Genomic DNA, 21,482 nt, shown 5'->3' with positions numbered 1-21,482 from the left:
ATATTTGTAATAACAGTTAAATAAACAGTATTTCAGATCCATTCAAAATACATGATAAAATCTACATTTGCAGACATGCTTCAAATACACAAAATGACTAAAAGAAATATAGCTATTTTACAAGCTTGTCTCATCAAAACACATTATTCAACAAAAAGTATCTTAACTGGTGCAGATTGCCATAGTGAAGTGTTCAGAGTTTCATGCAAATATTATCTATTATCTATTTCAATCATGTTACGGTATACACTGGCGTATACACTTTATGTAGCATTCAGTGTTTAAACATGAGCCAGTCAACGTAAAAATAAATGTATTCAGAAATATCAAAAGATTCACTTAATTTCTATAAAAAGATGAAGGTTTACATGATCAACCATGGTAGTGTGTGTTTTTTATGTTATCATAAGTTTGAATAAATGTATCATTTAAATGTTCCTATATAATTCAAAAGTGTTTTAATCCTTAGAGGAAACATGTACAACTGGATATACATCACAGATGAAACTGTATAAAAAAATATATATATTTGGAAAATCTAATGCTACTGTAATGGCTTTTAAATGCAAAGTCAAATTTAAATAAATATAAGAAATTTCATTTCAAATAATGAAGGTTACACACAAATGCCTCACTGCCTATTTAACAGTTTAAAGTCTTATGTTGTGTTTGGATATGCAATGAATTTCATGTTCTCTGTCAATATATCTGTAGTTATCTGCTGGGTCTGGTATCTCCAGTGTATGTAGGTATAAAGTACTGTTCTGACAAAGTCTCCTAAAACACACTGGAACCATTAAGGTGGGTATCTTGAAGACTGACTGTGAGCATATTCTAGATGTTTGAAACCTTGTGATTTCTCAGTGTCCTGAAAAGACAAATAGTTATAAAATATTGTTTGATACAGCACAATATAATACATTTATGAAAACGCCTTTTAATGGTTAAACTACAAGTAACACATAATTTACATTCCCATTTTTCAACTGAAATAGTTTGCATATTTTATGAAAATTATTGTCTTTAAAAAAAAATTAGTAGGGTATTTAAGAAGGTAAGAAAACATGAAAAACACCATTCTGGTCACATTTTATTTCTTGTTTAATGTTCATGTAAGTTAAATAACAATTATGTTATACAAGTTAACAGCTCAAAGTAAGATGCCCAACATTGTATCAATATGAAAATTTATCTTATTGTATTATTCATAAAATTGGTTTATATCCTATTGCATTTTATCATTTCCTACCTACTTTTACATTTCCCTCCATTGCCAGCTTAAAGCATTCCTGATCACCAGCCTGAAATAATTAACTAAAACAAATATTTAACAAGCAAAAACACTAAAAAAATGAAAACATAGAATATCAATAAGCATCTGTACATAGCCTGTGCATTAACTTCAGGTACATACATAATATGGTTTTGCAGTTTAGTTTCTACATTAGTCCTTATGACAATGTGTTGAATATACCTCCATTATTATTCATAAAACCAACATTATAATTCAATTCCCTTTTCCATACCATTATTAAACCAGTGGTCCATGAAGAACACGGCATTTTCCACCAAGACCATGACACTTCTGTTGTCAATTTTCAGTTCAGTTTTTATTGAACACTTGGCATCAAATGGTATGACTGAAAAAGACAAGATTTAACCTTTGTCAGTTGAAAACTCACATATGTACATATACTACAAAGTTCTACATAAACCATATGATACCTTACTAAAACAAGTTTCAATTGCAAGTAAAGGTGAAACAAAATGATTACATTGTCACCTGATAGTGTCCATGGTATTTAAGTGCCAATAATCAACTTATTTGTTGTGACAGTGTTGTTTACATTACTGCACAGTATATTTACATATATATTTAGCATCAGTTTTAGATGTGTAAAAATAAGAAAAATAATTATGTTATATTATGACATGATAAAATGGTAACACGGTTTAATAATTCACTGACTACATGCCACAAAGACCGGTAATATTACAACAAAATATGTACAGGCATTTATTTATCCGAATTAAAAACCATCCGAAATAGAAGAATTTCAAGAAAATGTTTTACATGACATACTAAACAGCAATGAAACCAAATTAAATTCTACATCATATTCCATCTTTTAGATGTACACAATATCAGCACATTAACTAAATATAACAAAAAGCTTACATCTTCTACAGTTAAAATCCTTTTTTGACAGAACGGCGGAAATAGAACATTTTCGTACTGTTTTCAGCTATTTTTAGACATAGTTGGAAAATTCCACACCAGCGAACATGCTACACGCATTATTAAACTCTCAAATGTTGATAAAAAGTAAAAATATACTTTGATATGGAGAAAATCTTCATCCGCCATCTTGATCGTTAAGTTAACGAGCGCCTCTTACCGGTCGTAGGTTTACGAGCAAAATTAACGATAAAGCAGGTGCACGTTGCGTCTCTGAAACGGTGCCGATCGGTAATTTTGGTCGTACTACCAAAATCAGCTAACGATCGCCTTAACGATCGTCTCTGAAACGCACCCCAGGTTCGGTATGTGTTTAATTCGAGTCATCAACGTCGTTACTAGGGACGATTGTACTCACTTGTTATACTTAGTAGCAGTTAAAACGTTCGTGGTAGTACTGTTCTAAATCTATCATAGCTTAGTTAAAATTATAAAAATGTTGTAGTTAATGTAAAGGTCAAAGTTTCACGGTTTTTGACGACTGCTTTACCCATTATTGGTGACATAATATCTGTGGCATATTTCAGTACCATCCTTCTAGATTTGTGGCCCTTTATCAGTATTTGACCACTTTGGACTTGTTTTCGACCACTTTGTAATACTGCAGCAAAAACTGTTTAACCTTATACTCGTACTTCTCGTAGTTTAATTCTTTTGAAGGGCGAAAATGACTACTTGGGAACTTCTTAGTATTATACGTCCCAATGATATGACCTTGACTGCTTCTCTGAAATATTCAATATCACACTCCGGTTCCTAGCTTGGGGATTTCTTATCATCTGAAAATATTCTTAATTATCATTGAAACATGATAAAGTACAATTGTATCTGCAAACTGTCCCTCTAGTAATTTGATTAATAACACAATATGTTCGCAATCTCGCAACACTTTTTGATAGCATTTCAACCCATACTTATGGTTACTGGAATGTTGTAGAACAGGGGGTACATATGAGTAAAACTGTATCTATCAATTCAAACGAATAATATCCAGTTTCCCCAACGTATTTAAAGACTTAACACAGCGCTCATGCTAGACGGGCATACTGCGTTACATCGTAAAACAATGAGTCTCACCAGACAGTTATTTCCCTTTGTTTAACCATTTAATACTTTAAGAAATTACATATAAAAATACATTATACCTGTTTCAACATAGGATTCAGGATTGAAGAGATAGCTGAACGCTCATATTATTACCTCTGCTCTTTAGTTATTTCCATTATAGTATTGAAAACTCTTTCAGACGGAAGTTTAAGCATCGGAGACATTGGTTCATCCCGCTCAGTTTGAACATATTTGGTTTAAAGAGTATTTATTTTGAAACATATATAATACATTTATAACCTACATACACAAGAGAAAGTTTGAAGAGAAAGTCAAACGCGTATATCGAACTCCTTTTCTTATTATAAACAATCGTATGAATTGATGATGAAAAGTAAAAAGAATTTATAAACTGTGTAAAATAAAACATAAATACTATGTGTTTTGAGCAGTAAATATAGTATAAATCTTGCTAGAAAGAATAAACCAATGATAATACAGAGACGTAATAAAAGTAAAAAAGGATACTCAATAATAAGTGTTATTATACAATATCGCATTGGAAAAACTATATGAGAATCATGTAAGGTGTTTAAGTATAAGCTATATGGCATTTTGGTATGATTATGTATTGATGTATTGAACTACATCTTGACGATGTTGGATTTTATAGTAACATGAATGACAAAGTATGATCGGTAGTAAGAGACAAGTGATATACAGATGATGATGCATTAATTCAGAAGAAATGGATGGTCGCTCAGATCCATGGGTCAAGGTAGGCCTTCATGTAAATATATAACACAGTGTTAATTAGATAATTTTGGTACTTTGCATATTTTAATGTTTAAGTCTTCGTATTAAGTATCGAGTATTAATATTATGCAAAAAGCTACAGAAACATGCTCAGTAGCAAAATGTTTAAACATAAACCCGGTTATGTGGCAATGGGCAAACGCAAAAGACATAGAACACAAAATCACCAACAAGAAACATAGAACAGCACAAAACTCTACAAACAGCACAGTGCATAAATACTATATATATATAAATAATTGGTATGTTTATCAAATATTGTTAGGTACCGCCTTGGAACGGTCAGTAAAATGTAAATTTACTGGGGGTTTAAACCAGTTTATGTGCACAAACCTCACTCTTATCCCAACAATTCTTAATAAAGATAAAACGCAAAAGGTAAGTCTTATCAAAGTATGCATTAACTTGAGGAAACTTATCAATAAAACAAATAATATTAAAAAAACGAAAAGGTAAACCCCAAGTACTTCAATGATTAGAGATCCCAACTCTATCTGCAGATGGAGGGAAACAATTCAGAGCACCTCATGCAAATACTTTTCAAAGATACGATGCAGTCATCGTTAGAAACTAAAAACATCACACACAGTCTGCCTTATAATATAAAAGGTTTAAAACTGTGTGATCATGGAGTTTCATAATAAAAAGCATCATAAATTGTACAAGAGGCGGTGGTGGAGATTGGAACATGTCCACCATATTTGATCTTTGTTCGTCAGAGATAGGGCATTCCAGAAGAAAGTGTGTGCAGTTGTCTCAACTGCCCCAAACATACAAAATGGATTATCAGTACATTTTTGAAGGAAAGGTGTTCAATCAGTTGCAACAATGAGTCCTAAACGTTGCATGATGAAGCGTTCACCAAAGTAGTATTGTGTTGGAAACAAAGTAATTCCAGTGACAATAGATATTGGATTTCAATGTTGACACTCTTGAAATAGGTTGTTCGTAGACTTGATGTTTGATAATTGAAAGGAATTTGAGACATCTATCACTTGTGATATTTCACCGCCGCTGCCTTTTGTACTAGGCATGCAGGTGTTAGATTCTTTTTCATTTTGTAGAAATAAATCGATCATATCATATCGATCATATCATCGATCATGTTTGGTAGTGTGTACGAATATTGTACTTAAATAACAATTCAATAAGTGATAAAAAATTTGAATAAATATTGTTCCTACTAAATAAGATAATTCTTCATATAAATATGTAAAACGAGGATGTTGACGTGGTGAAGAATTATAAATCTGTCTCAGTCGTTTTTCCTGTTTCGTCCTGAAAAATACAAGTTAACAAATATTCTAACAGAATCCATCAGAACCAATACGAATTCAACAGTATTCGTGTTATCAGCTTTTATTAAATAAATGGATACTTAATATAGCATGCATGATTCACTCATTATAATGTAGATAAATATCAAGTTCGACAAACCTTTGACACTTTGTTCGGAATAGAAGATGAAAATCCTGAAACGTCCCTTGTCCTGCGCCTCCAACATTCAAGGAACTCCTTGCGAATCTAGCAAAGTGTTTACAGTTAAAAACCCAGTGTACCCAGTCTGTGATATTTTTTCATTCCAAAAGCGTAATTGAAACTTCAGGCCCAAAATATATCATGACACTGTTTATTTGTAAAAAACCAAAATTTAATCAACAAAACGAAACACGCATCTCGAAGCATATACATGGCAGGTAACCCCTTGCAAAACCACATACATGACAGGTCAAACCATGAAAAAGAATTTACATGTCTGGTTACACCATGACAAAGCACACAATAGACATGTCACACCAAAAATTAAGCACATACAAGGCAGGTCACACAATGACAAAGCACATACATGACAGGTCACACCATGACAAAGCACACACATGACAGGTCTCACCAAAATAAAGCACATACAAGCAGGACACAGCATTACAAAGAACATACATGACAGGTCACACCATGACAAAGAACATACATGTCTGTTCACACCATGACAAAGCACATACATGTCAGGTCACACCATGACAAAGCACATACATGTCAGGTCACGCCATGACAAAGCACATACAAGACAAGTCACACCATGATAAAGCAAACGCATGACAGGTCACACCATGACAAAGTACATACATGTCAGGTTACATCGTGACAAAACAAACAGGACTGGTGACTCCATGACAAACCACATACATGACAGGTCAAGCCATGACAAACCACATACATGACAGGTCACGCCTTGACAAAGCACATACATTACATGTCATACCATGACAAACCATATACATGAACGGTCACACCATGACAAAGCACATACATGTCACGTTACACCTTGACGAAACAAACATGACAAGTCACGCCATGACAAAGCCTACACGTGACAGATCACACCATGACAAACTACATACAAGATAGGTCACACAATGACAAATCACACACATGACAGGTCACACCATGAGAGGTCACGCCATGACAAAACACATACAAGATAGGTCACACCATGACAAATCACACACATGACAGGTCACTCCACGACAAAGCACATACATGTCACGTTACACCTTGACAAAACAAACATGGCAGGTCACGCCATGACAAAACCATATACATGACAGGTCACGCCATGACAAAGCACACACATGACAGGTCAAACCATGACAAAGCACATACATGACAGGTCACACCTTGACAAAGTAAACACATGAGAGGTCACACCATGACAAAGCACACACTAGACAGGTCACGCCTTGACAAACCACATTCATGACAGGTAACACCATGACAAATCACATACATGACAGGTCACACAACGATAAAGCACATAAATTTCACGTTACATCTTGACAAAACACACATGACAGGTCACGCCATGACAAACCTCACACATGACAGGTCACACCATGACAAAGCACATACATTTCTCGTTACACCTTGAAAAAGCAAACACATGCCAGGTCACACCTTCACAAAGCAAACACGTGCCAGGCCAAACCATGACAAAGCCCACACGTGACAGATCACACCATGACAAAGCACATGCATGGCAAGGTACACCATGACCAAACACATACATGGCAGATCACACAATGACAAAGCACAAACATGTTAGGCCACACCATGACAAAGAACATGCATGGCAAGTTACACCATGATCAAACACATACATGGCAAGTTACACCTTGACAAAACACATACATGGCAGGTCATGCAATGACAAACCACATACATGACAGGTCACACCATGACAAATCACATACATGATAGGTCACTCAATTATAAGGCACAAAGAAATCACGTTACACCTTTACAAAACACACATGACAGGTCACGCCATGACAAACCACATACATGACAGGTCACACCATGACAAACCACATACATGACAGGTCACACCATGACAAACCACATACATGACAGGTTACGCCATGACAAAGCACACACATGACAGGTCACACCATGACAAAGCACATAAATGTCACTTTACACCTTGAAAAAGCAAACACATGACAGGTCACACCTTCACAAAGCAAACACATGCCAGGTCACGCCATGACAAAGCCTACACGTGACAGATCACACCATGACAAAGAACATGCATGGCAAGTTTCACCATGACCAAACACATACATGACAGATCACACCATGACAAAGCACAAACATGTTAGGCCACACCATTACAAAGAACATGCATGGCAAGTTACACCATGATCAAACATATACATGACAAGTTACACTATGACCAAACACATACATGGGAGGTCACGCAATGACAAAGCACACACATAACAGCATAACAGGTAACACCATGACAAAGCACATGCATGGCAAGTTACACCATTACCAAACACATATATGGCAGGTCACACCATTACAAAGCACATACACGACAGGTCACTCATAAGAATCAATAGCTAGTGCATAAGTAAACACCCTTACGTGTTAATTGGATCGAATGAAGAAACACTACTTATATAACATGTTTGTGGATGAATTTAGTTTGAAAATGAACCGACAGTTTCATATTTGTATTCATAAACTATTAAACAAATAATATCACAATTACCTTTCTATCCATAACGCACTTCACGACGAATATCATGACACCCTGGGGAAAAGTAACATTATATGCTCCATAAAATAGTACAATTTCTTAAATATACTTCTGATATAATCTCCATTTAATTACAATGAGGTCATGTTTAAAAAAATATTACATTAACTTATAGATAGTTTAACCAAAACATACCTGTAAAGTATTTAGTATAACATAGAGCCATTGGAAAACCAGCGTTGCCTCGTTGATTGCAAATACACCAAATATCCATGTTAGCCCGAACACTGGAATCAAAATGGCTATACTTCTAATGCCTGCCCTGAAATTTGAAAGAATTGAATAGTTCAAGAATGGTAGCTACGAATTATATGTTTATATCACTGAGGGCTCTATTTAGAGAGGTAATATATTTTTTTATATATTGTTGATGGTGTTATATCCGATGTAAGTCGTACTGTTTTTAAGATGCGGGTATATTTGGCACTTAAAGTGTTATTTAAAGCAAGATGAATTCTAAATGCAATGACATTTAGCACGTGTGACAGCCAAACCTCTTTTTAAGAATGTTAACAAAATATGACAGGAAACGTTGTTCTTATGAATTGACAATATGATTACGCACGTGTGCAACATCGTCATATGATACAAAATATAATACTAATATTGTCTCAACCTGTGTGTGCGCGCGCGGGCGGGCGTGTGTTCGTGCGTGCGTGCGTGCGCACGAACGTGTGTGTGTGTGTGCGTGCGTGCGTGCGTGCGTGCGTGTGTGTGTGAGAAAGAAAGTAGAGTATGCAATAACGTTCAGCCTATATTACCATGCTCTCCACATTCATGTGCCTTACTAGGACATTTGTCAATAGCCCAAGTCAGCTGTGGCGCCCTATGTTAGTTTGTGTCCGCAGTTTACTTATCAACGCGACAATTTAAAATTGAGCCGCGATTGTCGCGGGATGTATTTGTCATTACATTACAATAACAGTTGTTCGATTTTTATTAAACCTTAAGCTTTTCAACTTTTCAAGGCAAGTAGTTGCGCTTCTGTATAATTCATAACGTTTATTCGCTCCATGTCGCATTGTTACTCACGTGATCTTACGACAAGTAAGTTTCTAAGAAAAACTTTATACTTTTCGTCACCAACGTTAGTCCACGAGTCACTGAAATTGATACTGATAGAAGTTGAAACTCAAGACGTTTAGTTTAAGTCGACAAGTCGACGATGAACAAACGTGATAGAGCAACTACAACGTATACTTATGCTATATATATCGAATGTGAAGAAAAGACCTGTATGTAATGATTTGGTTAACTAATTGGTGTTATTATTCTCTGAGGCATTGCTTTTTATCAAACTTGATGTTTAAACAAAGAAAGACTGAGCTTCATGTTTGAAGAAATCAGCCAAGCGGTTCCATTTATCAAGTTGTTTCTAGAAAGTGTTGACCAAGAACTGAGGGCGGCGGTTAAAAAAGTTTTTTCTTTTATTTTTCCCTGAACGGTTGGACTATTATTTCAGTAGTGTTCAGTCAACGACAACACCAGCTTTCAAAGATATAGTATCTCATATTAATAAAGCATACTTTATCTTTTCGATCTCGGACTTCCTCGCCATGGCTGTAATTCCACAAACACCAAACTTCACCACGATGCAAAGAAGGACAGCATTTACCTGTAACAAACATTGAATATATTTTATCAAATGTGACTTTCAACTTTTTGTTTGTGGATTTCTCACGATAATTGTTCTAGTTTGTTTGTATTTTCAATTCTTCTCTCTTTCAGTCCGGCATAACAATACAAGTTACTGTATATTATGCCACGACTACGAAAAATGGCAAGTCAAATTAAAATAAAACAATTATAAACCGAGCACATGCCACTTTCTTCCACTTGCGAAACATACAGTGATTAATATTAAACCAAAACCCGTTTATTACACAGATATCAATTTCAAAAATATACAGATTAAATAGTAGGGTCCTTGATTAATTACCTAAGAGTAAAACTTAATCACTAATTAGGTTATGCTGAGTAATAAATACGCTGAACTTTGATGTAAAAGTTGGCATATTAAACAACATAAGAACTAGGTTTCAATCACATAATTATACCGTCAGTGACGATGATAAAAATGGATAATGCAAAACGTTCCATCACTAAGACATCTGCTTTACTCTCGAATAAATCTAACAGTATTCTTACTATGATGATGGTTATGATAACGGCCACATAACTCCAGAACAGCCCGGATCCCACTTCCAACCAACAACTGATGGAATAAATTGTGTCAATAAGTAACAAATAACACCTTTTAGTGATAGATAATTATATAAGTCAAGCATGCCTTTTGTTTTACTTAATTGTATTTACAGTTAATATAGTCCCTAAAGAGGGTTAATTAATTTAGTATCCTATTGGAACAAAACAACAACATGTTTTAAAATGTATTGTACACTTTTCAGTTGAATTAAACAAACAGCTAATAAACGTTGCTTACTAGAATTCGTTGCCATATCCGTTTAACTGTGTCGCTCCCATCGATACACTGACGATGACTAGTGGAATCACTGCAAGTAACGTTTATTTTCCATTATTTATATGCCAAATAAGACAATTCCAATTACAGAAATGCACAAACAATGCGAGTTAGCACTAAAGTTCTTGAAATAAATTGAATTAAATTTTGGAGTCGACCGAGCTATTTAAAAATCTTAGAAAGATACAGCAAATGTTATATGACTGTAAGGTTAAACACCTGACCTATCCGGAAAGTGGATCTCAGCAACAAGATCGGTTATCATGGCAAAAAAAGCATTACCATAAATCATGTAAATATGAGAGAAACACGAATCAGTAATGGCAACTTACAAAAGGCCGCCAAAATACATTGAATATACAGTTCTTGTTTTTTCAAAGGCCTAAGAACAAGAAGAGCAATTGTAACGCCTTCTGCCAGCATCAGGAAGAAAACCACAAGAATCGAGTAGTGCAGAAATACGGCAATTGCTGTGCACATATCCTGAAACGTTTAGTAAAGTGCTATGTGTGATACCTGAATATCATTACGAAGTTATATGGTTTTCGTAATATATCTTATTAATAGACCGTTAGTATTTACGTTATAATAATCACAATAAGTCAGTGTTTCACGTAGTACTACGATGAAATACAACAATTGAAACATGTTTAATTACATACCTTATTGCTTGTTTTGTCTACTCCACTGAGAAATAAGATGTACGTAAATAAAAACGTACAGCAAAGGACAATCAGGTGAATCGAACGTCCGGATTTTACGGTTCTTAAACAAACAAAAAAGGAATATCATAAATGTCGTCGTCTCCATGAAAACACTAGATTAATAGTTAAATAATAAATCATATAACCATATGGACGCCTCCCGTAGATGACTACATACTTGAGCGCAGTAATCAATCATTAACCGATGACAGAACTTTCAACGTGACGGCATAAATGAAAAGCGTTGTAAAATGTGCGCGTTATATTGCGACTTTCAACATATAGACTACTATAAATCGTTAAATTATAATTTAACAGCAGTAGATAATTGCCGTTCCAACGAAGCAGCTAATTTAACACAGGATTCTTATATCGAAGCAACGTTAAATGAATAGGAATTTAAACTCATCTGTTAATGTCAAGTATTAACGTCTTGTATTTACGTCATGTATAAACTTCATGTATTAACGTCATTTTTTAGCGGTTATCACGTGAATAGAAATTCCTTTTACTTATTTTTTTTGGCAAGGATATTGAAACTCACGAAACAATAACTGAAGAATATAAAAATATAGTTCCTACCGCCAAAAGATTGCGTATACAATAATGGTCAACACAAGTCCAACTATAGAAAACGAGCAGCCTACAATTGTGAATACTCTTAGAGCGTGGTCCTGTTTAATCACCTGAAATGTATAAAAGAGGGACCATAATCAGTTCTGACTCTCATATTCCGACAGTTCGCGCATACCTTTAAAAGCTGTATTTACTTGCGCATGATAACAGCTCTTTCAATAAGGTCAAAACACATATCTATACATAATATTCATTTGTGAGACAATAGGGGCAAGAAAGGTAGAAAATATTTGATTATAAACGGTTAAATTTACGTTAACCAAATATGTTTTATTCTGTTCAAGGATGGATCGTCAATGCATGAGAGATAACAGATGATAAGACACATTTTCCACGAACGCATACGCAGATGCCATATAGGGGCATGCTTGGCAAACTCCAGTGCGCCCAGGAGTGAAATTTGTTACGTATCCCAGAGTGACAAGTGCTTAAATCCCGATATAGAAATAAACTTTAAAGTCTGAGAGATTGTATATCTGAACAATTCAGGAAGCCATCTCGAGAGAAGCTCAAAAAAGAACTTCTCTTCTTATGGTACTTGAACACCCTTGACATATGCATTTCATATTGTTAGCAATGCCTAGTGGGGTAACGGATCATTCAATGGAAGCAGGAGTTTACTTGGAGATAAAACCGGTTGTTTACTTCACACATTTGTGTGCCTGTGTATAATTACCTCAGGTGTAGGCGCTGAAGATACGGTGGAAGGGCTCATGAGGATAGCAAAATTCGTCAGGTGATCGCATTGACAGTGTACCATACCCTCGGATTCAATGTGTTCTATCAACCTGCATCCGTCCGTAGCCCACTGGCTTGAAAAGTGAATCATTCATAGAGTAAATTACAATCACATTATTTCTAGACGCATTTACAACTGTGGAACTGATATTTTAGTTCAATATAAATTTCTGTAATTGGTGTATTTGAATTCATTGCATAATGACTGCACCCACTGAAATGATGCACAGCCAATTGAGACCAAAACGCAAGTTATATTTGGGTTCAAAGACGAGAGTGAGTCACTGTGTTGTATCATACTGTCGATCGAACGTAATGCTTTAATGCTCTGTAAACACCTTTGGTTCTTTTAAAGAAATGACAGTTATGAAATAATTATGCAATCTAGTGGCATTGCCTACTGTGGAAGCTTAACTATTTCCCGGGTGCATATTTAAACGTTCGGTCTTTAAATTGAAAATTTCTTTGAAAGTGTGTTGAGCCTCATTTTTTCTTGTTTTTATTATCATTGTTATTTCATATCAGGTGATATTTGTTAAGATTCTAAAATTGTTGCGGTTTACTTCTAGAAATATAAACCTAGATGACAAAAAAACTTTCATATACTAAGTAGCGTTGGGAAGCATTCAAACGTTATCTCTATTAACGTACTCTACTGATTCATATTTAATATTTAGCTCCAACTCCTAGTTACAGTTATGTTATGATGAGAATTACTGTATAATTAAAAGGAAAAAAGGAAGCACTATCAATAAAATTCATCGAATTCATAAACCGTTCATATATCTATAACACATACTATTTCGACGTGTCGAGGAACGAACATTGCGGATTACCTAGCGATTTCTGAAATAAGGGAAAGCACATAAAATAACAACGTTCTCACATCATAAGCTTTTATACGTAATAACTTGTTTTGAGTTCAGATTTTACAAACAAAATACACTTGTTAATACGTTCTGATAATTTTTTATACAATAGCAATTTACCAAGGAAAAGATAACTTTGATCATTTATTTTCATAACGTTAATAACGATATCCTCGGAAAATGCAATTAAAACACTTTCAAATGAATAGGTAAATAATACTTAAGAAGTTCAAGTGTATTAATTTATGTTAAACTCCTATGATATTTGTAACTCACATTGAAAATCTGAAATGAAATGTTAACTTGTTGTTGCATCAATCGTTCGTCGTTTGTGTATACGCTTAGTCCAAGTATTGGAGCATTTATAGCTTGTTCAGCCGTTGAACTGTGGTTAACGCTTGCAATGTTGGACACATTTCGGTAAATTGTAGCACTGTATGGCACATCTCCGTCAGCTTTATTAGGAAAATGAAAGATTTATTAGTTGACAAACATGTATTTAAGTTCTTCGCTTACAAAGAGTTAGTTTTATTCTACAATATGCTCCAAAAAAATTATTCATACAAAAATGTAGTAAATACAAAACTCGAAGAAACTATAACCATCTATATGTAATCCACAAATTCTTAGATTGTTGTGGCGTACCTTGATTGCATCGCGCTTGAATACTACCATGGTGGTCTGTGTCCCAACGTGGGCGGAAGTCGGCATCTGGGAACTGTATCACGGAGCAATTGGACGTCTGTCCGAGTTTCACGGCTAGGAGGAGACAAAAACCAAAGACAACACAGATAAGAGAATAAGGATGCACACATAGATGTCAAGATGCCATCATGAAAACATAATGAACTTAGGTAAATAAAAATTATTCTGAGTTTTGTTTTTAAAATATATTTGAGTGGTATTGAATATGAATTTAAAATAAGATGGAGCAAACATGGACTAACCCAGTCTAGGATTTGATCTAGATCTTGTTTTACGGCTCAAGAGTTTTAAGGAACAACATACACTTGACAAGTGACACAAAATGTCACAAGCCACAGAACACAAGTATAATAAGTATACAATACATTTAAATAATATTGAAAATAAATAATCGTAAAAGGGCGATTTTTAAAGGAACTATTTGACGTCGATAGTGATTTAAAATTACTACGCTTTATGACGTCAGTACAAAACGTCGCACGCGCTTTTTGGTGAAATGTACAAAAGTGCGTTTTCTTCGACATTTTTTCCACAAATTCATAATTTAAGGTATGCAAGAAAAAATATTAATCATGTTTTTCCGGTACGGATCGAAAAATCCGACCCTCGGGCACGCTGCGTCCTCGTTACCGGCTTACGCACGTGCCCTAGGATCGGTTTTTTCTATCCGTATCGTAAACACATGATAGATACTTGTAATATACAATACCTATATTTGCTTTGGTAATGGTACTGTTGGGTTTGGTTGATGAACTTTTGACAAGTTTGGCAAGGTACATATCCACTTTGGTCATTATTGTCTCTGCTCCAGTCCCGTTCTAAACGGTAAATAAAATAACACGATCATGCAAAACTGGTTAATGATTTAAAGATAAGGTTGTTAACAAAACATATATACACATTAGCAATTTGTTATAGATACATCTTCCACTACAAGAGTTACTGAAATATAGAAACGAGTGCAAAGCAAGTGTTGAAAATTATTTCAATATCGAGGGTTGGGTGTAAAACTGTTTTCAAAATTGATCATCAATTATACTGGGGCAATATTTATGTAAAGTGTGTATATTGAACTATCGGTGCACTTTTACTCTCGCTTCTAAGTTCACGGGAATAGAGGTGATACACAAACAAAATATGAGAAACATTCAACACCAAAGTACACCTGTATACTTAATTCATTTCTTCAAGACAAAAAATAGTTTCAGTTGAAAGACGTTCTAATCATTACATCATATCTACACACCTTGTTAATAATAGTTTTCCATGATCTGATATTACTTTCGTCCATAAGATTGCTGGCAATTTCGACATACAACTGAAAATGAAAATAAAATATCGTCATTATCAATGAAGTAACGTTATTAGTTTATTTCAATAAAACATGTTCAAGATATACAGATTTTAACCGGATGAACATTTCCCACAGGATGAACATTTCCCACATTAACGGTGCGTTAATATGAAAAAGAAAACGCCAGTTGATTTCCAAGTAGTACTGAAACTTGTCAAGTTCGCTTTCCAGTGAAAATTAATCGCTGTTGATATTTCACTGATCAAAATCCGTATTTTACCGAAAACCAAATTATAATATGTTTACAAATTCAACGTCTATAACTAATCAATAACATTTATTTTCCATCGTAACTTACATCGGTCATATTAGGCGAAACGCTGGTGTTGATTCTTTTGATTATTCCATCTAATATCTGTCCGGAAGTTTCAATGTCACCAACAAATAGTCCCGTTGACTTTTCTGTTGCAGACGTTGCTGTAGATAAGTTCTTCAATATAGTCGATATGTTTCCTCCGTGCAGTATCTGTCAAATAACACAATGCATGCAAAAAGTGAACCCAACATAAACCTGTATCATACCAATAAATTATAGGGATAGAATATGAAACACCATGTATACGTATCTTTATTCATAAGTCCGTGTTTGCGAGTTTGCATTAACGTTTTGAGTGACAAAGTGTTGCTTCGCCTTTACAGTATACATGGCTGAACGTGAGATATTCAGAACAAAACGAAAACTATGTATAAAACCATTTCTATCGAGATTTCACAAAGAAACAGTAGTCAAGTATGTTATGAACTCGAGTACTTCCGAAGTCGTTCAGCAACTAACGAAAACATTCGCCTGTGTACTATTACAGTGTATGAATACCTTGTGAATATTTGCGCCAGAAGGGAAAAATGTGTTTCGAAATAAGATTTCAAATAAAGATAATTTTACTTTTTCTTCACCATTTTAAATAAAACAAAGCGCAGTCTACACCTAGTTTAGTTTCTGAAAACATTTCGACAAACCTTTTCACAGAACCACCGCCTGATGGAACGCTGTCAAAACATTATTTTGGAAACAGGTTTGTCGAAGTGTTTGAGAAACTAATCACCTTATTAAACTCCGAAAATAATAAAACGAAGGCGGGGCACTTTCAGCGACATTCACTGCCCCTTTTCCCTTTAAAATGGTAAAGGATAAGAATAGTTATACACAATGGTATACACACACTGTATAAATAAATCAAAAGTAAGTAACTATGTGTTACTCTATGCATCTTTACATGAGTACGCATTTTGAATTTGCTAGTTGGCATTTAAAGACACAATGTGTTTGATCGTATTCACAGTTTACATGGTTGAAAGTAATAATATTAAGAACAAAACGACATCTTTATACAAGATAACTTTAATTAGGAAAACACTTAATTGTTCTACGTTTACATGATTATATAATAGAATGTTGGTATATAGTTACTATATCAACTGTAATACAAAAGTGTACCAGTAGTTGTACTATAACTTCTACGAGTAACTGCAGGTATATAGAACAAACTGTTTTACGCCATGCCTTTCAACTGTGATAGAAAGTTGTAGCGTGATAAATATTCTATAACTTCTAATGTTACTTGTTGGTGTATATTTCTTTCCTACTTATTCTTCTAAGAAATTCAAACTATTCCAGCGAAAGGGCTAGTGTCATTGAAGCCAAGATTTCAATGAAACTGCTCCTAGGTTTGAACGGCCCTAGCTGTGCTCACATATTGAAATGAACGTCAATACCATTCGATGTAATAAAAAACAGGAACTATTTGAAGAATTGATCAATTGCCATCTTATCCCGAAATCACGTAAAAAAGGGTCTGTTTGTTTTTAATTTTTAATTACTCGTTATTTTTAAGAGCTAATGCCATTTAAAACCAGTTTGTTATATCTCAAATTTTAACCGTTCAGACTGCATGCTTATCAAATCGTTTATTATTCCACAACATACTTTTCAAATCGTTGACAAATGACAAAACATATGTATTATATGGCGTTTGGTTGATAATTGACCAAGTGAAAATAATTACCTACGGCAATGATCAATCAAAAGTCGACCTTTTTTATTCTACAAATAACTTCTACGGCTACAAAAGTGTACAAAAATATACTATAACTTTACGATGACATGTTGGTATTAAGAGCATTGGCATATAATCTCGGTATAAAACGTGATCCACAATATACGAGTATATAAACCTTAACTACCTGTTGACATATATAACGACCCTCGATGGCAACAGTGGTATAACCGTATACGAGTTGTTATACCTTAACACCCTGTTGACATATATAACGCCCCTCGATTTCAACTGTGGTATAACTGTGTACGAGTTGTTATACCTTAACACCCTGTTGACATATATAACGACCCTCGATGGCAACAGTGGTATAACCTATACGAGTTGTTATACCTTAACACCCTGTTGACATATATAACGACCCTCGATGGCAACAGTGGTATAACCGTATACGAGTTGTTATACCTTAACACCCTGTTGACATATATAACGACCCTCGATGGCAACAGTGGTATAACCGTATACGAGTTGTTATACCTTAACACCCTGTTGACATATATAACGCCCCTCGATTTCAACTGTGGTATAACTGTGTACGAGTTGTTATACCTTTACACCCTGTTGACATATATAACGACCCTCGATGGCAACAGTGGTATAACCGTATACGAGTTGTTATACTTTAACACCCTGTTGACATATATAACGACCCTCGATGGCAACAGTGGTATAACCGTATACGAGTTGTTATACCTTAACACCCTGTTGACATATATAACGACCCTCGATGGCAACAGTGGTATAACCGTATACGAGTTGTTATACCTTAACACCCTGTTGACATATATAACGACCCTCGATGGCAACAGTGGTATAACCGTATACGAGTTGTTATACCTTAACACCCTGTTGACATATATAACGACCCTCGATGGCAACAGTGGTATAACCGTATACGAGTTGTTATACCTTAACACCCTGTTGACATATATAACGACCCTCGATGGCAACAGTGGTATAACCGTATACGAGTTGTTATACCTTAACACCCTGTTGACATATATAACGACCCTCGATGGCAACAGTGGTATAACCGTATACGAGTTGTTATACCTTAACACCCTGTTGACATATATAACGCCCCTCGATTTCAACTGTGGTATAACTGTGTACGAGTTGTTATACCTTAACACCCTGTTGACATATATAACGACCCTCGATGGCAACAGTGGTATAACCGTATACGAGTTGTTATACCTTAACACCCTGTTGACATATATAACGCCCCTCGATTTCAACTGTGGTATAACTGTGTACGAGTTGTTATACCTTAACTACCTGTTGACATATATAACGCCCCTCGATTTCAACTGTGGTATAATTGTGTACGAGTTGTTATACTATAGCTACTACGATTACCTGTTGGTATATAAAAACGATGTCATCTGCTGTACAGAAATACCTCGGTTCTTCATACACGCCACTCGCACTGCAGTTGCGCAAAACTGTACCTGTAAATTGTTCGTCGTCCAATTAGTGTATTCGTTTATTTATTATATCATTATTATATCAAGGGTCTAGTGTGGACATTCTGAATCTAAAATAAAATCAGAGGTTATGTGTGATGCACGATGAAATGAGTATCTAATTATAAACCTGTGTATTTAACATCAGGTCTTCCCCTCAATATTTTTGCGACCTTGACCTTTGACCTTCTGATCTCAAAATCAATAGTAGTCATCTACTGGTCATAACCTACCTGCATAACAAGTTCCTGTGTCTTACTGTTCTCAAGTTGTGACGTACTGACCGACCGTCCGACTGACCTACTGACTGGAGGACGAACAGGGCAAAACAAATATATCTATCCCATTTAGGGGGACATAAAGGTCACAATGTGTCTAAACGTTATTAGTCGAAGTATGTTTATTCGACGTTACTTTGAGAATTGGTCATAAAATGAAATATCACGTTTAAATTCGCAAGTGTAATTGTGTGAACATTAAAACAGTGACTTTAACAACGACATAGTATGACAAGGATATAAATGCTCAATGTTTATAATTCCTTGATGTTACAGCGTCTAAAATGAAAAAAATTCGGCATTCATGTAATCGTCTTTTACGGTTACGCTCATGTGAGAAATCTACCAGCGCTACATTTCCCTGTGTTCAAAATGAAGTAACAAATATTATTTCAGTAATAATATGTTAAAAATTAGGTTCGTCAACTTTTGAGCATATAATATTTAGAATTAACAACAGTCTAAGAGATATACCAAAATGCCCCATATCAGAAAGTAAACAAATATTCCAGTCATAATTTTATCTAAACAAGGCCTTGTTTAAAATATCTAAAAAGTGTTCAACCAAGATTATAATATCGTATACCATTTTAAAAAGTATGCATTGAATTATTGTAGTGTGTTGGGATTTGAGTCCGTACTAAAACGTATTTTTAAGTTAATTAAAATCAGACAAAAACACAGAAATTTTCTTCAAATGCAGATTTAAGCAAGTCCAAAAGTCTGCTTCCTTTTTCATAGGCTGTTTTTTGTAAGGCTAAAGAAACGCCGAAAAGATGAGCAAACCAAACTCTTACTTTTAGCACTTACTACCGTAAAATGCTAAATTGCTTTTTAAATTGCAAAAATATGTTCTATTTGATAAGACCCACTTAAAATAAATACTAAACAATCTGTTCTTTCAGTATTTTCAATTTCAATGAAATTCTAAAATATCGTTAACTAACAAATACTGCAATCTGAATTAAGTTGCTAATTTTGCCTTTTCGTATTTTCGCAATTTTGCTTCGCCATTTCGTAATTTAACAGTCATTTGGGGATTGCTCGTATAATCCCTATTAGCTGCGGCTAGGAGAACACACGAAATGATAGTTATCAGCCAACATAGTTCACCGTTATAATGTCCTGGGCAGTTTATTTCTTCTGTATACCCAAGTCGACCTGGTGGCCATTTCGTGTTTGCAAAGTCCGTATCTGCAGGGCATTCTGAAACTATAAAAACACGCTTCGTGTCAACCCATTAAAAGTTTGATATGGTTGAATTATATCATTTTAGTTCAATATATGTTTTAATCCAAGATATGTTTAAACAAGAGATGTATGGAAACACTACGCGTAAGAACGCAAATTTGTGGACTATTTTGTGCACTTTTTCGTGCACAAAAAACACAAGGAACGTGATTTATCAGTGAGTATCAGTGAGCCTATAAATACAAAGTTTAAAGATATGGCTCGGAAGCGACTTTTAAATTAAGCTGCAATTATTGAGTGTAGCTACACGCATGAGTATAAATAGAGGTGATATTGCACAACCTCTCAAATGATGACTTGAATACTTTTATAAAAGGAACCTGATCATGTGTAAGAACAATTTGTTATATTCCTTTCTAAATCGAGAGTCAGAAATCTAGATATCTTATAATAACATAGGGTACTGTAAGCTGTGTTTGAATAGTAGGGCCTTTGTAAACGTTATTGTGAACCATATGGCTTTCCTTAGCTTATTTGAAACATGTCATACTTACATCTGATTTTTACTAGAAAACTGGTTCCGTGCAACTCATTTCCTGCTGAAATGTTGACCTGACACGGTTTTTGTTGTGTCAGTAACCAGGGATAAGCGAACAAGATGTTTTTGCGAACAAAAAACAGAGAAGGTCCTTCAACAGCTATAAACATAATGTTATTGTCATTAAACAATGGATAACGTATATATGTAAATATGCATATATGTTTATTTTTACATTCATTTATGCCTTCATTTATTCATTC

General features: G+C 34.8%; 1 protein-coding gene across 1 annotated transcript in view; it reads right to left on the bottom strand.

Moving 5' to 3' along the window:
- Positions 1–3,759: 3,759 nt before the first annotated feature.
- The window catches only part of LOC128237430 (adhesion G protein-coupled receptor L3-like), a 35,173-nt gene continuing 17,450 nt past the window's right edge, over positions 3,760–21,482 (bottom strand). The window contains exons 8-27 of the mRNA XM_052952964.1: positions 21,236–21,379; positions 20,604–20,702; positions 19,106–19,197; positions 15,991–16,158; positions 15,585–15,656; positions 15,048–15,156; positions 14,279–14,392; positions 13,910–14,088; positions 13,564–13,610; positions 12,703–12,838; positions 11,973–12,076; positions 11,349–11,451; positions 11,019–11,169; positions 10,648–10,717; positions 10,353–10,419; positions 9,731–9,819; positions 8,340–8,466; positions 8,157–8,198; positions 5,540–5,626; positions 3,760–5,380 (exon numbers count right to left, since the gene is read on the bottom strand). Coding sequence (XP_052808924.1) covers positions 5,345–5,380; positions 5,540–5,626; positions 8,157–8,198; positions 8,340–8,466; positions 9,731–9,819; positions 10,353–10,419; positions 10,648–10,717; positions 11,019–11,169; positions 11,349–11,451; positions 11,973–12,076; positions 12,703–12,838; positions 13,564–13,610; positions 13,910–14,088; positions 14,279–14,392; positions 15,048–15,156; positions 15,585–15,656; positions 15,991–16,158; positions 19,106–19,197; positions 20,604–20,702; positions 21,236–21,379 — 2,036 coding nt within the window. The 3' untranslated portion in view covers positions 3,760–5,344. The remainder of the gene's footprint in view (positions 5,381–5,539; positions 5,627–8,156; positions 8,199–8,339; positions 8,467–9,730; positions 9,820–10,352; positions 10,420–10,647; positions 10,718–11,018; positions 11,170–11,348; positions 11,452–11,972; positions 12,077–12,702; positions 12,839–13,563; positions 13,611–13,909; positions 14,089–14,278; positions 14,393–15,047; positions 15,157–15,584; positions 15,657–15,990; positions 16,159–19,105; positions 19,198–20,603; positions 20,703–21,235; positions 21,380–21,482) is intronic.

Source organism: Mya arenaria, chromosome 6 (assembly GCF_026914265.1).
Source record: "Mya arenaria isolate MELC-2E11 chromosome 6, ASM2691426v1".
Classification (NCBI taxonomy): Eukaryota; Metazoa; Mollusca; class Bivalvia; order Myida; family Myidae; genus Mya; species Mya arenaria.
This window is presented reverse-complemented; position numbering and strand designations above follow the sequence as displayed.